This window comes from Solea solea, chromosome 16, assembly GCF_958295425.1.
Source record: "Solea solea chromosome 16, fSolSol10.1, whole genome shotgun sequence".
NCBI lineage: Eukaryota > Metazoa > Chordata > Actinopteri > Pleuronectiformes > Soleidae > Solea > Solea solea.
The window spans coordinates 17,641,959-17,657,396 of record NC_081149.1 but is presented as its reverse complement, the minus strand read 5'-3'; the positions used below and the strand labels follow the sequence as shown (position 1 = coordinate 17,657,396).

The 15,438-nt window shown below is 39.8% G+C and overlaps 3 protein-coding genes across 4 annotated transcripts; 2 read left to right on the top strand and 1 right to left on the bottom strand.

The window, feature by feature from the left end:
• The first annotated feature begins 1,184 nt into the window (after nt 1-1,184).
• On the top strand, nt 1,185-1,795 carry gng14 (G protein subunit gamma 14). Its single transcript, XM_058653893.1, has 2 exons — nt 1,185-1,528; nt 1,670-1,795. Exons 1-2 carry the CDS (start codon nt 1,436-1,438, stop codon nt 1,793-1,795), a joined length of 219 nt encoding a protein of 72 aa, XP_058509876.1. The 5' UTR covers nt 1,185-1,435.
• A 2,622-nt stretch (nt 1,796-4,417) lies between these two features.
• Nucleotides 4,418-8,531, bottom strand: fbxw9 (F-box and WD repeat domain containing 9). The gene is made up of 7 exons (XM_058653712.1): nt 8,396-8,531; nt 8,163-8,313; nt 6,916-7,714; nt 6,576-6,724; nt 6,285-6,488; nt 6,141-6,206; nt 4,418-6,003 (listed from the first exon to the last, which is right to left on the bottom strand). Exons 1-7 carry the CDS (start codon nt 8,482-8,484, stop codon nt 5,929-5,931), a joined length of 1,533 nt encoding a protein of 510 aa, XP_058509695.1. The 5' UTR covers nt 8,485-8,531; the 3' UTR covers nt 4,418-5,928.
• A 77-nt stretch (nt 8,532-8,608) lies between these two features.
• On the top strand, nt 8,609-14,964 carry dhps (deoxyhypusine synthase). 2 transcript variants are annotated; one of them, XM_058653715.1, is made up of 10 exons: nt 8,609-8,725; nt 10,072-10,268; nt 10,694-10,846; nt 10,965-11,086; nt 12,173-12,269; nt 12,444-12,530; nt 12,775-12,880; nt 12,974-13,077; nt 13,202-13,327; nt 14,143-14,964. In XM_058653715.1, the coding sequence occupies exons 2-10, from the start codon at nt 10,074-10,076 to the stop codon at nt 14,236-14,238; spliced, it is 1,086 nt and encodes a 361-aa protein (XP_058509698.1). In that variant the 5' UTR covers nt 8,609-8,725; nt 10,072-10,073; the 3' UTR covers nt 14,239-14,964. The 2 variants fall into 2 exon arrangements, with proteins under 2 accessions (XP_058509698.1, XP_058509696.1); XM_058653713.1 differs by lacking the exon at nt 8,609-8,725 and adding an exon at nt 9,314-9,466.
• Nucleotides 14,965-15,438: the final 474 nt, after the last annotated feature.

The window sequence follows — 15,438 nt, the reverse complement described above, 5'->3', positions numbered from 1 at the left end:
ACATGTTGCCCTCCAATCGATTTCATGTGGCCCTCTAAACAATATCAAGTTGTAACAAGTCATTTCTATATGTTTTTATTTTTAAATTAATAGATTAATTTTGCATTATAAATATGTTTTTTTTTATTGTTGCATATTAAAACAAGCACTTATATTTCAAAATTATCCAATCCAACTTTATTTGTAAAGCACAAAACAAACAGAGTGGACCAAAGTGGTGTACTGAATAATGGATAAAAGACAGAAAAGCTCACACGAGGCAAGAGTACATATAAAAAAAGGAATTAATACGGCATATTGATATGTGATTTTGAGCTCATAACGTCCACGGCAACTGTTGCTTTTCCCAAAAAAGTTTTTTTTACTTGACTGGCCCCCGACTGACCAGACGAGACAGTCAATATCAAAAAGTCAATATTTCTTTACATTATATTTCAGTTTCTGTATTTAAACACAGCTCAGGAGTTTGATGGTTATGACTCAGGAGCCAGAACTGATGAGGTTGTGTGCCCGGCAAAGATCACAGTGGATGCTATGCCTGTGAAGGTATCTTATATATTAATGAATTAATGAATGAAAAATGCATAGGCTACTCAAATGAGGTACTGGTGCTAGATAAATAAATGAATGTGGACCATCAGACAAAAATGTAAACTGACAACAGGTTACAATTGAATATGCAATACATGTTCAAACAAATGTCACATATGAATCCATGAAATTAAGTATCAAATAAATGCCATAGGTCATTTTCCCATTGACTTCAACTCAAATTGGCTTCTTTTTGCAAACACCAAGCCTCAATATATTGTTACTTTTGCATTGGCATCCTCCGGCACACTGGAAGACTGTATATACACAGTCTATGGGTATAGCCCGCTAATTGTAATTAATAGATGAAAATTTGAAATGATCAGCGGTCACTAACAATGATTACAGTCCATTACAGTGGACAAATAGACAGAAACGGCTGCATTTACCATTTTCACACCGACCTGTTAACACTGTTAGCAGCCTAACATTTCTTTCAAATCCTCTGAGTGTACACTAACAACAAAACTGATCAATTCTAAACAGACAATACATAACAGTACACCTGAAGCACAACATAATGCCTTGCCTGATAATATTTTCAACTTCAGTGGCAGCAGAGTCTGTGATGTGTGTGACATTTCCACGGCTGTGTTCTATGACCTTTCACATCAAAAAAGTCTTTGAACCACTGGCAACGGTGAATCAAAAGGGGGTTTACAGGTCAAAAGGGAACGTCAAATGCTTCTCTGACCAGACACTTGTGCACAACCTGTGCCGACTCTTTGGATGAGGTACAGTAAAGGAACAACAACTTTGAATCAATTTCCAGCTACTGCTTTAGGTGTTGAAGGAGGTCACTAAATCCAGATCCATAGGAAATTTGGAGCCTTTACACCGCGGAATGTCGGAAAAGACGTGCACCAGCAACAGTGTTGTTCAGACACATAAACTGATCGATCAACTGCGGCTAGAGGCAAGCATGGAGAGAATCAAGGTATGTAAAATGTTCATCGACAGCTGCTCATTATCACATGCATTTATTATGTACTAAAATGATCCATCCAATTCGTTTGAATTTAATAATAAAATGCTTGGAATCTAGTTGAAGCCAGCCTGTTCACCTTTGTCCCAGCAGATATCCCTGACAGCAGCAGACTTGATCCAGTACTGTAAGGATCACAGACACAGTGACCCTCTGCTCACTGGCATCGCCAGCTCATCCAATCCTTTCAAAGATAAGAAGACCTGTGTGCTGCTTTGACAGTCCTGAGAACAGATTATCATCGTAGACCAGACCATGTCTCGCTGCCACCAGTGGGAGAGCAGAATGCACATTTGACGTGATTGGTGTGATTTAGACGTGAAGACGACAGCATGAGATTTTTCACATAATGGCTTTAATTTATTTATTTACTTCAGCACCTGTATTATCATTATTGTGTCCTTAAAAGGCTTTATCCTCCTGGGAGCTGCCCAAATCAAGTAAAGTTGAGCAAAGATGATCCATATGGTCAGAGCCGGATTAAATAAATGGACTATACTAGGCAGACTGTATTTTTTGGGCCCCCCTCCATCGATGTTATTTATGAATTGAAGTCTGAAACTTACCAAAGTTACTAATAAAAGTTAATTCACATTTTACATACTGTAGTCTTTGGTTACGAGTTGGTTCTTTGTATGCCAAAATAAGTCATGTGTTGTATATTAAACAGTCTATCAGACTATTTTTTGATTTTTATTACCGTATTTATACGTAACTACAAGGCTCTATTAGATGCTATTAAATTATCCTTATCTTATCCATTGCAAGTGTCATTGTTAAGGCAGTAGTACCAGTAAATCACCAATAGGTGTCAGCATTGCTAAATAAGATAAATGTTGTAAGCTATTGTATTTTGCAGAAAATCTTGATTAAATGTGTTGATTAAATTGAACAGTTTAATAAGTAGTCAAATATACAAAGACCAATACAATTTGCAGTAAGAGAAACTGTGCTGTAGTGGTAAAGATGTTTATTTTCATGGACAAGCATCACCTCTCTTCCATTTTCTGGTATTCAACACTCAGCAGCTCAGCTCCTGGTCTGGACTGTTCAGTAGTTTTCTCCACTGGTCTGGATGTTTCTCTGGATGGTGCAGTATTGTTTTTGGAAGCCATTCTAGATTTAATCTTAGTTTTAGTCTTTTGGACTAAAACGCTTATTAGTTTTAGTCACGTTTCAGTCATTTCTATATGTGATAGTTTTAGTCCAATTTTAGTCGATGAAAACTCAAAAAAGTTTAGTCAGTTTTAGGTTGTTAAAAAAAAAAGAAATATAGTCTTTTAACAAATCCAAGTATTGGAGATTACTGTTGGGCAGAAACCTTTAATCTCCACATTTTAACTTTTCAACAGTTTTCTTCATGAATTGATGCGACTTCATCATACAACAGTGTCACACATAAGTTTAACATGAAATTTCCTCAACCTATTCATGATGTTGCATTTTGTTATGATGTGGAACAATAAAAGAAAAAAGTCTAATTATGACACAAAATAAATAAAATAATCACGCAAGGACAACTATAACTAAAACACTAAACAAGCTTGAGTGTTGAATGTAATCCATTTAATAATGTAATGAATATATAACCCATTATATTATTATTACTATAATAAATATTGTTCACTGTTTACTGCCAATTACTAATTAACATACTCAGTATTCTGTCTTTATTCTATCCCTTCTTCATTATGTGCACATATGTTGTTACAGGATATATGAAGTCATTGTGGGTAAACGTTTATATTAGCATGTACACCAAACCTCACCATTCTTGTAGAACCAGTGTTTTTTCTCTGACAATTAGAGGAAAAACAACCTCAAAAGGCCTGTCTAACAGCTTAAGCGAGTCTTGGTTTCTCTGTGCTCATTCCACGATGTAGCGTCTCTAGCAGCCCCACCTTTGACCCATGGGCTGCAAGTTAGAGAACCCTTCAACGAAAAAAATCTGAGTTTCACAAAATGGTGGCTGTGACAAGTATAAGCAATATCTTTCCAATATGAGTTTATTGTCTGTAGTGATAGCTCAATTGAATCAAAGAGGGAATTTTTTTTAAATTGCAATACAAATACTTGAGAAACTTTATGGATAAATTGTAATTTTAGGAGTAGTTTTATTGCAACATACTACTTTTACTTTTACCTGAGTATATAATTGAAGAAAGAATGGTACTTTTGGCTAAGTGACGATCATTACTTTATTTTTTAATAGCTTTTTTTATTATTATCTGAATTGGATAATCCTAATTTATTGTACTTTTAGGTAAAGGGTGATGTATTTAATTTCCCGTAGAATGAATGTACTATTGTTTTAGTTCAACGGTTATTTATTTCTATATATAAAGACCGTATTTATTGTTTTATTTTAAAATATTATTATTTAACATATCTTACATTAAACATTGCTGTTTAATATTATGTTGTGTCTATTTTGTACCATTTTGTACATAAGTTTGACATGAAATTTCCTCCGCCGGTGGTGCGCCGCGACCGACTCTAGATCGGCCTGGAAGGGCTCGGGGCAAAGGTGGTTTACAGCGAACCCCCGCCCGGACCTCGCCGCGGACATGTGCACTCGCTGCAGCTTCTCCCGCCCGCCTGCTACCAGCGTGACTGTCGATCGGAGCAGACTGTATTCAGTGCGCCCTGACAGCGTTGTGTCATCAGGACGAGGAGCGTAAATCGTCTTGAAACGCGGACCAAGTCATTTTTAGGTTTTGATTGTCCCTCTGTCTACCCCCCCCCCCCCTGCCAATCGGGCCCTAGGCACGTGCCTAGTTTGCCTTTGCGTTATTCCGGCTCTGCATATGGTGTGTGAAGAAATCCAGTGAATGAATCGAATGCTAGTTGTTCAGACCATTTATTGACATCTTCTATGGAAACAGTCTCACAGTGTCTGTCAAAATAATGTATCTGTCAAGTTTTGTGTACGAGATTTATGGTTACATACCACATGTGCGACAACTACATAAATATAGTGAAGACATACAAGGCATTTGAAGAATCTGTGTGCAGAGGGCTTGGATACAAGTGTTTCACTGTACGTGCTGTGTACTTTCTAACTAAGGTGTTGTCACTTACTGTCATGGAATCAATCGATTTGGGAACATTTAAATATAACTGACCATTTAAATCAGGGTTTTCAAATTTCAAACTCCAGAGGCCAAAACGCCTCTAGTTTGATCAGGATGTGGCTGGTCAAGTGAAAAAAAGTCCAAAGCCCCCCCCCCCCCCCCCCATCAAAACTGGTTAATAGAGGTGGACAAAATATATTAAAATCATATCATATTATTCATGATGTTGCATTTTGTTATGATGTGGAACAATAAAAGAAAAAAGTCTAATTATGACACAAAATAAATAAAATAATCACGCAAGGACAACTTTAACTAAAACACTAAACAAGCTTGAGTGTTGAATGTAATCCATTTAATAATGTAATGAATATATAACCCATTGTATTATTATTACTATAAAAAAATATTGTTCACTGTTTACTGCCAATTATTAATTAACATACTCAGTATTCTGTCTTTATTCTATCCCTTCTTCATTATGTGCACATATGTTGTTACAGGATATATGAAGTCATTGTGGGTAAACGTTTATATTAGCATGTACACCAAACCTCACCATTCTTGTAGAACCAGTGTTTTTTCTCTGACAATTAGAGGAAAAACAACCTCAAAAGGCCTGTCTAACAGCTTAAGCGAGTCTTTGTTTCTCTGTGCTCATTCCATGATGTAGCGTCTCCAGCAGCCCCGCCTTTGACCCATGGGCTGCAAGTTAGAGAACCCTTCAACGAAAAAAATCTGAGTTTCACAAAATGGTGGCTGTGACAAGTATAAGCAATATCTTTCCAATATGAGTTTATTGTCTGTAGTGATAGCTCAATTGAATCAAAGAGGGAATTTTTTTTAAATTGCAATATAGCTATACAATTGGTTGTGCTCTTTTCAAAAAGATATTTATTACACATTTTAAACATTTATCTCCTCGTGTTGTGAGTTTTTTCCTCCAGTTTCCTCCCACAGTCCAAAAACATGCAGAGGTTACATGGACACTCTCCATTGACTGTAGGTGACCGCAGGAGTGAGTATGAGAGTGAATGGTTGTTTGTGTCTTTATGTTTGCCCTGCGATGGACATGGCGACCTGTCCAGGGTGTGACCATGCCTTTCGCACCTTTGTCAGCTGGGAACTTTGGCTACTCTACCCACCCCTGTGTAGTAGTAGTGGTAGAAATTCTAAATTCAAAAATGCTGCAAGACCAGTATAGTACTGAAAGCTTCTGGTTTTGCCTCCTCCTGCTTTTACTGCTGCCACATACTCTAGGTTCCAGGCGTTGCTCTTTCATTTCCTGGGCCTCCAGACTTCTACAAACATATCCCTTGTTGCTACAGCAAGGACTCCAGCATCCACACTGAGCTGATGGTTTTAGAAAGACACAAGAGGGGAATGGGTGAGATGGTAATGAAGCAGAGGAAAAAAAAAAAAACATTTCAGAAATGATAAATATAATATTATATAATATAATTCATTTTTAATTAAATAAAAGCACTAACCCCGTTGACTCCGGCTTCATGATACATTGTGCATAATGTCCTTGGAGGTGCACAAGGAACGTGGACCTGCAATACAGAGATTTATAAAGCAGTAATTCTGAAGCAAAGTTGGCCACATAGATGTAACAAGGGATTTATTTCTACCTTGAGAGTGGAATCAGATGAACAGGTGTAAAGGGCCCCAGGGGACCTGTGGATGCCAGTAATCAGAGCTTTGTGTCCCACATCAAATTGGAGCAGGGGTTTCAAGGTTCCCTCTTGCATGGAATAGGAGTGGAGCAAGCCATTGTTGTCTCCTGCCCATACTTCACTACCACTGTAGCTCATGGACAGCAAGTATGACTTCAGCTAGAAATGGACAGGTTGGTTTGAGTTTATGTTGGTACAAAGGAAAATCAGAGCATTTTCACCATGTGAGTGTTTGGGTGCATCTACCTGAATTTTCTTCAAGCCTTTGCCTGCCCTACGGTCAAACACAGCCACACTACAGTCTTTACTCCCAGAGATAATGTACTTGTCATCTGCAGCTAGGCACATTACAGCACTACCATGGAGACGGAGACTCTTCACCAGGGGTTCAGCCGCTGGAGATAAGATTGTAACATAAAAAAAGAACGCGTGACTTTATTGTGAATTTTCTTGGCAGAAGGACCAGAAGGAGAAAATACAACAAAACAAATGTTGATTTAAGTGTTAACTGTACTATGTTCATAAAAGCAAACTCAAGCATACTCATCATGTCTGTCATGCAAGTTATAGTTCAACACTCCCCCACCTCTGGTGTCATACATGCTGATCCTCTTGTCAAATGTCCCAGCGAGCAACACATCCGATTGATAGGACAGGCAGAGGACAGTGGCCCCAGCTCTGATTAGACCCCTCTCTGCACCACCTGACTGCAGGTCCCACAGCCTCACTGTGCTGTCGAAGCCCCCTGAAGCCAGTAGAGATCCCTGAGATGCCAGGCACCAGACCCATCCCTGATGAGTACTAAAGTTTCTTGGACCTCCCAAACTGTGCAGCAGTGCACCACTAGAGTTTGTGTGAAGATCCCACAGTTTAACATTCCAGTCTCTGGAACCAGTAGCACAAACTGTCCCCTCTCCTCCTACCAGGAGGACTGAGTCAATCTGGGCAATGTGGTCTGTTTGAATGGTGATGCATTCCAGTGCTGGTGGTGTGGGCTGCATGTCCCCATTCTCACTTTCTACTGCCACCTCCACCCCTTCATCACCACCACCACATGCAGCCTCCAGTGCAACCACTCGTGCCCCTTCTACCTCAGCCCCTCCACCATCTCCCTGTCCTTCTGGAACTGGTTCTTCTCCCTGAACTGCCCTTTGCTGCTGCCTCCCTTGATACCTTCCCTCCTCATCTTCTTGGGTGTGTTTGGCTAAAAGATGTGTGTGGCTTGTCCAGCTGTTTATAAGCTGCTCCATCTCGAGGCAAGCAGTAGGCCAATCAAAATCCTCCCTTGGCCCCACTGGAAAGGGAGTTTGGGTTCCTGTTAACTTATGAGCTCGGAGTTGCCAAGCTGTGATGTCCTTACTCACACTACCTAATGCCTGACAGACCTAGAAAGAGGAGAAGAGATTCAAGATAATCCTAAAATCTGCAAGATCTGTCAAATCAAGCTTCTGACTTATGGCATGATGGGGCATTTTTGAGTGACTGTACTATTACAAGGGTGTACTTGCACATGCACATAGAAATAACTATATGTATTACAAATATATACAGTACATATAGACATGTTGCATGCAGGAAGCGCATATCCCATCAAACTGATTACAACAAAGGGGTTTTTAAGGGCACTTTGTGTTTTTATTCATTGTACAAGTTATTTGCAGTCTCACTACACTAGCACAATGCTGATGTTGTCTCTGTCTTGACACAAACCAGTCACTTCCAGTGGGCAGTGTGGGAATGTTAGCGGGCAACATGCGACCAGGTGATAGGCATTGATAGCATAGAATGAACTAATTTGACAATAACCATTGTCAAACAACTAAATTAACTTACCTTTGGCAGCACAGAGGTGACGCACTGTGCAGGTAGGTGTGAAGCAATTTGGATTATCAGCTCCCATGGTAAAGACAACAAGCCACTTGTCTCAGCCAAAGGTGAAGAGGGGCCAACACCTGCTGAAGATTGGTGATCAGCAGGCTGAAGACTGGAAGGAATACAAGGACAAGCATGACTTGTTTATCATTGTCACCAACTGCCACACAACTGAGGATAAATCAAAGTCTTACCCCTCTAGATCTGGAGGCTGTTTGCTTAGCTGTTCCACTGGGTCCGGTCCACCCTGCTCATCATACGTTGATGCCACCGATTCATTCATATTTTCCCTGAAAATGGCTAACAAATGCAGGGCGAAGCAGCGCGAAACGTCCTCTATACTGTTTTGTTGGCTGCATGTGTTAAACTGTGTAATCTATGAACATAAATCCTAACACACTGTGACAATATTTTCCAAAAAGCCTACTACAAAAATTGACCACAAGTGAAACGCAGCACGCAGTTGGCTTGCTTCAAAAAATTGACACACCTGACCAGCCAAACGTGACCGTCTGTTCCACTCTGTGAGTATATCTCCATCGTAGTTCCTTTGAGTATGTGCAACTAAATGGGGACAACGGTCGCTATGTAAACATAAAACTAGAACATGTGCATTGTGCGATAAAATGGAATAGGATATAGGAATGCTCGGTACTCATGCCGTTGACTTTGAAGTGCGTTTTCCATTCGTACCTGTGTTTACATCATTGTCATTGAGGAGACCAGTGCTTTGATGTAAAATTATAAAAACAAAAAACAGCTAGACAATATTTGGAAACTGACTCGGAATTGTCAACCAATAAACTCATTAAACTGCATATATTGCTGAAATATTGCCAGTCGTCGAATGTCGGCGAAACTGTTTACTGACACTGCTTCCGGTGCACTATCATGTCGTCATCAAATTGCGCGCTTGTCACAAACACACGTTCAACGCGTATATGTATTTATTTATTTACATGTTGAATACGTGTGTGTGTACACACCTATGTATGGACATACAGTATACCCGCCACACATAAAATATTTTACTTTTATTTTACGTAGACTAATTCATTTAATTAAAGAGGATTGCGCAAAGGCAATTTAGTTAAGTTTATTCTTTCACACTTTCCGTAGTGAGAGCTAGGGCACACCCCTCAAGACATTCATTGAATGTTTTCAAAAAATAGCTTTCACGGTTTTTACTAAAACCCTCTTTCTTGTCCTGTAACGTCAGTTCTCCACTTAACCATCGTCGTATTCTTACGTCTCTTCAAGAACCGGTAGGTTTGGACCCGTCCTCACTTATTTAATTGTGCTTCAAGAAAGTCGTGACGACAAAACAAACTCCTAGTTAGCTTGTTTCGTCACATGGACCCTGTATTTTCTACGCGATTTCACATTGTAATACCGATTCAGATTTTAATAACCTTGCTAATATAACGCTACTAGAGTTGGTCTTAGCTCAGCTTCTATACGGTACGTAATCGAAACATGTAGTTGTACTGTAAATGGCACAGAGGTGGGATCCAATGGCGGCTGGTGATAACACATGTTAGAAAGAAAAGAAAACAAAAAAGCGCTACTTGAACGTAAATTTGATAAAAGTGAATGGAAAGAAAAAACATTTTGAGAGCTTGAGAGTAAATGACCAAGAAGGAGAGTCGGTAGAAGAGCCACAGTGGCACAATATTTTTTAATAACTCAATAATATTGGTGATTCTATAAATCAACCCTTGGTCAACCCTTCAGCGGTGCAGTTTTGTGCTCTTACTTTGCATCTATAAGAACAGTGCTGATACTTGTAACCACAGACTAAGAAGATCATTGTGCACCTGCCTGATTATAATTTATAACCATGCTACTCACACTTTTTTCCCCACTGAAGAGATGACAAGCAACGCCCCCTCTCTTGCTATGGATGCCGTCCTCAAGCCCTCTTGCGACCTGCCGGAGGACATGACCAAAATCAAAGGCTATGACTTCAACCAGGGCGTAGACCTCCATGCAGTGTTGAAGTCCTACCTCACCACAGGCTTCCAGGCCAGCAATTTGGGCTTGGCCATCCAGGAGATCAACCGCATGGTAAAATGAATGAGTGTTGTTTGTGACATCATGCACTAGAGCAGAAACAATTAATCCATTATTAATCGATTACTAAATTAATCAACAACTATTTTGACAATCGATTAATCGGTTCAAAGCTTTTTTCATGATTAAAACAAGATTTCCGATTGTTTAAGCTTCTTATATGAGTATTTTCTTCATTTCTTTGCTCTGGATAACAAAGAAATCATTAAAGTTAATCATGTTGGTTTGTGGACAAAACAAGACATTTGACAACATATTTTAAGGTTTAAGGTTTAGAGATGTTCCGATACCATTTTTTCCCTCCCGATACTGATTCCGATACTTGTGCTGTGGGTATACAAGTATGTTTGTTTTGTTGGGTGTTAAAATTGCCTTTTTTTTAAGACACAGATTTGGTAACCTGTCATCAATCTACACAGATAGAGAAGCGTCTTGAGCCAGTGGAGACAGAGTCTAAAGAGTCTGGCGACTCATTCCACACCTCAGGCTGCACCATCTTTTTGGGCTACACCTCCAACCTCATCAGCTCTGGTGTCAGAGAGAGCATCCGCTATTTGGCAGAGCACAAAATGGTACAAAATCATACACTTTTTGTAATTATGCAGGTCTGGTCTCTGCTCCCACATAGCATTTAAATAAAATGTACAGAGGCATTGCATTAGGTTAAAATAATCTCTCATGCTTTGTTAGGTGGATGTGATTGTTACCACTGCTGGAGGCATTGAGGAGGACTTGATCAAGTGTCTGGCTCACACATACTTGGGAGAATTCAGCCTGCCTGGCAAGGATCTTCGTCTGAAAGGGATTAACAGGTTGGCAAAACGTGGTAACTAATTATGCAGATCATGGTGGTCTTCCATAGACATTGCGTTTTACACTTGGCTCCAACAAAGTATTTCGACATAGTGGGCAGTGCATTTTTTTTTTTTTTTCAAATTATTAGCTCATTTGTGAGATTATGTTCACCTTCTAAACCCAGCTACCCAAGTAGCACTAGAGGAAACATGCCATAGGTTTACTAGCGCTAAGTAGCTGTTGTGCTTCTGCCTTGGAGCCATCAGTTGTGATTTGAAATGCATCACTGTACAGTGTGAGCACGTCTCCACAGGCTCAAAACACAGAGAGTCAATAAGCGAATAGGCTTGTTCATCTCTATTGGCGTATTTCCACCGGCTCTACTCGCCTCACCTCGCCACAGCACGGTTTAAGTAGTGTATTCACTAGCATAGTACCTGGTACCAGGTACAATTTTTAGTACCTGCTCCGGCAAGGTTCCAAAAGTGTGCTGAGTAGGTACTATGAAATTATTGGCCAGACTGCCGGCCACTGATTGGTCCGAGTGCCATCACAGGAAGAGACGTCCGGACACACAAATCAAGAACAGTGCGGAACTGTAGATAAGTTAAACTACTTAACAATCCTAAAAAACGTGGGTTAATCTCCAACAATTACCAGGAGTCTGGTGTAAAGTCTCTAGTCACTCGTTTGTGTGTGTGTGTGTGTGTGTGTGTGTGTGTGTGTGTCGCAAATAAAACGATGTCACCTGCAGTTTCACGCTGCTGTGCAGTGATGACTCCGCCCACGTTGAGTAGTTACATTTTAATGTAGTGGAGATGCAACCTAAACCGTGCCTTGTGCTGTGCCGAGGCGAGGCGAGTAGAGCCGGTGGAAATATGCCATAGGTGAACTTATTTGACAATGGTTTGAATGTAGTGGACATTTTCTTTATATTTTAAAGTTGCACACCACAGCTTTAAGTAATATGATATAAACATTGCCAGTGGTCAATGTTTGAAGGTGATAGGATAACTTTCAGTGCATACGTCTGGTAAAGTTTATGCATCACATCCTAATTTGTTTATACATTCTTTCCATCTCTCTGTCCTTACTGTTTGAAGGATAGGGAATCTATTGGTGCCCAATGATAACTACTGTAAGTTTGAAGACTGGCTGATGCCCATCCTGGATCAGATGTTGTTGGAGCAGAACACAGAGGTGGTGGATTTGGATATGTTTTATTATTTTGCACCCATAGCTACTACTACTATTGCTAGTGGTAGTTAGTTGTATACTTTACACAACAAATCATTAGTCTCTCCTCAAAAGTTATGTAGATGTTTCTGAATTGGTCCTTATATTGTTAATGTGATGTGGCAAACGTTTTTTCAGGGAACTCGTTGGACCCCCTCCAAAATGATTCATCGCCTTGGCAAGGAGATCAATAATACGGAGTCTGTCTGCTACTGGGCGTACAAAGTGAGTCCTGTTTTTGTCTGTCTTATATTTTCAGTGGAGATTTGTAATGACATGATCATTAGGCGATAGAATCACCCAAACACTCAAAACACAACACACAAATTCTGACTTCATCATTATTTATGATGAAAGATCATAAATAATGATCTTTCATCCTGCTTTCTTCCCTTGCTATTTCTGACGAGTACATACACTGTGGCCTTGCCCATGGATCAGTAGATGTGCTGTTATGTTCTGTTTTCAGAATGATATTCCAGTGTTCAGTCCTGCTCTGACGGACGGCTCTCTGGGAGACATGATCTACTTCCATTCTTTTAAGAACCCTGGCTTGGTCTTGGATATAGTTGAAGGTATAAAACATTACTACTACAGAACTAGATCACCACAAGGGTCTTAGTTGGTAATATGTGGACTATATGTTGTGAATATGGATTTTGTTTCAGATATTCGTGGGATGAACAATAAGGCAGTGTTTGCCAAAAAATCAGGAATGATCATTCTGGGAGGAGGGCTGATCAAACATCACATAGCCAATGCAAATCTCATGGTAAGTCAATTTAATTTCACAGCCGCTATCAAGATGCAAAAGGAACAACATTTATTTAAATTGAGAGAGCACGACAAACCTCCTCGCAAACACACTGTATGGCTTGTCTTCTGTCTCCTTCCAGAGGAATGGAGCCGACTACGTGGTGTTTGTGAACACGGGTCAGGAGTATGATGGCTCTGACTCTGGGGCCAGACCCGACGAGGCCGTATCCTGGGGCAAGATCAGAACAGATGCAAAACCTGTCAAGGTACAGATATATGTATCCTGTCAGTTGATCAGGACTAGACCAGGAGCATTGTCAAACTATGTTCTCTCGTCGATTATCGTATTTATCAGAAGTTATTTTGAAGTGTGTCCCCTTCATTTGCTTCACTTTTCAAATACCTCTCAGATACCTTTGACAGTGAGCCTTTACATAATGCGTCTTAACTGCTTTCTGTCGTAAAGATAATCATCTTTTCATTTTATTTTATAGTTAACTTTAATTTTACCTTGAAGAAACTCCTTGAGATTAAACATCAATTTTGCAAGGGTGTCGGGGTGAAATGACAGTGGCTTATATAACACTAACTTTTAAGGTGTATTTTTAGCTCTTACGTGACATGTAGTCGCTTTTCAGACACTATTATACCTTTGTGACTTGTGTACAATATGAATATTGAATGTCCAAGTGGCAAGATGTTTTATGTAGTTTCACACATGACTTATACATATATACATATTTTTATATATATATGTGTATATATGTATATATGTGTGTGTGTGTATATAATATATATATATATATATATATATATATATATAATATATATATATATAGCTGGTTTGTTTAGCAGATGTCGCAAGTCAACAAGGAGTTGTAGTCCCAACTTTGGCCTCATGGTGGCAGTGTCTGCACAGCATTTGGTTCAAGGGCACAGTGTGACATCAGAGCACCCAAACACAGATATGGAAACCAGGAACTGGTTTCAATAGAGAGTCGCTGGCATGCAACATAGCACAAACACAACGCTATCACAGAAGAGTAACGCTGCTTTGTTGTTGGTTGTTGTTTGTTCCCAGGTGTATGCAGATGCCTCTTTAGTCTTCCCTCTGATAGTGGCAGAGACCTTCGCTCTCCATGCTGACAAGCTGACTGCTGACAAGAAAAGTGACTAAATGGCTGCCTCCTTAACCGCTGTTTGAAACACTGACCACCTCATTTGCCCAGTATATATACGGAGTCGGTCTTCTGAACTTTCCCAGTGGATACCCATGGTCATGACTTAGCGCCTGTAAGAAGCAACATCACGGTGTTGTCACACGTGCGATGCTGCAAGTTATAAAACTGTATTTTAAGGGGATGTGGTGCTGAGGGCGTCCTGTCTTAATACCTTCAATGCCAATATTGGCAGGTTTAAACATGTACACTTTTTTGTCTTCACTATCTACGGCAGCTGAAATCGCATGGTAGCAGGATATAGCATGCACCGAGAAGACCGGCAAGAATGCATCGAAATGTAGCTGAACTGTGTTTCTGGATGTGTAAAGAGAGGGAGAGAGAGAGAGAGAGAGAAGGCACATGAGAGGGAACACTTCCATTTAGTGCTGTTTTGTTTAGCCATGTTTTTGGTTTTTATTTACCTCACTTTTCAAGGATGAAAGATGTGCCTGTGTAGCTCAAAAAAAAGAAATCATGATTATTCAGTGGGGTTTTAATCGGCTATTACAAATAGCCTGTGTGTAGTGAGGGTGTGTGCGTGTGTGATAAGGCCATGAGGTTATAGGACTGTGTGACAATGACTTTCACTTGATTATGTTTGGAGTATGTTTTGGTTTCTTGTATAAAATAATTGCCATGTATGTTTTTGCTGACCTATGATCTAAATTAAAAATATAAAGTTATATGCTCCTGAGTTGCATTTTAAACCTAAAGGAACAAGAGGAGGACTCATGAGTAGCTTATTGTACAACAGAGAGTTAAACTCCATAGCCACTTTATTAGGTATAGCTGCAGTTTACTACAGTACATCGTGTCTGTTGGTAGACTGAATGCACGGAGTTCCTTTGAACCATCGTGATTTACAAAGTGCTTTGGCATGTGGACAGAAGGTGCCTGGACTGGTTATTGTACAACTCCGTTTACCACATCTGTCCTTGGTGCAGTTGTTCGCTACAGTTTTGGCAGAAATTAATTAAATTAAAGCTCATTTCTTGGCAATAATGTAAGAAATGTGGAAAGTAAATAATGCTTAGTATTTTAAATTTCAAGTGTTTACGGGCTGGAATCTTAGGAACATCCCCTGCTTTTAAAGCATTACATCGTACATTAAGAACATGGTTAAAATCGACCGCATAATCTCATCACAATGATAGACA

Bases quoted from the DNA above. Each gene is read 5' to 3' on its own strand.
- gng14 (XM_058653893.1), top strand. From the start codon at position 1,436: ATGTCGGAAAAGACGTGCACCAGCAACAGTGTTGTTCAGACACATAAA. The intron at 1,529-1,669 runs GTATGTAAAATG...TTGTCCCAGCAG, and splicing joins CAAGCATGGAGAGAATCAAG to ATATCCCTGACAGCAGCAGA.
- fbxw9 (XM_058653712.1), bottom strand. From the start codon at position 8,484: ATGAATGAATCGGTGGCATCAACGTATGATGAGCAGGGTGGACCGGAC. The intron at 6,725-6,915 runs GTGGGGGAGTGT...TCTTATCTCCAG, and splicing joins CAGCATGTATGACACCAGAG to CGGCTGAACCCCTGGTGAAG. The intron at 6,207-6,284 runs GTAGAAATAAAT...TCTGTATTGCAG, and splicing joins CATCTGATTCCACTCTCAAG to GTCCACGTTCCTTGTGCACC.
- dhps (XM_058653715.1), top strand. From the start codon at position 10,074: ATGACAAGCAACGCCCCCTCTCTTGCTATGGATGCCGTCCTCAAGCCC. The intron at 10,269-10,693 runs GTAAAATGAATG...CAATCTACACAG, and splicing joins TCCAGGAGATCAACCGCATG to ATAGAGAAGCGTCTTGAGCC. The intron at 13,328-14,142 runs GTACAGATATAT...GTTTGTTCCCAG, and splicing joins CAGATGCAAAACCTGTCAAG to GTGTATGCAGATGCCTCTTT.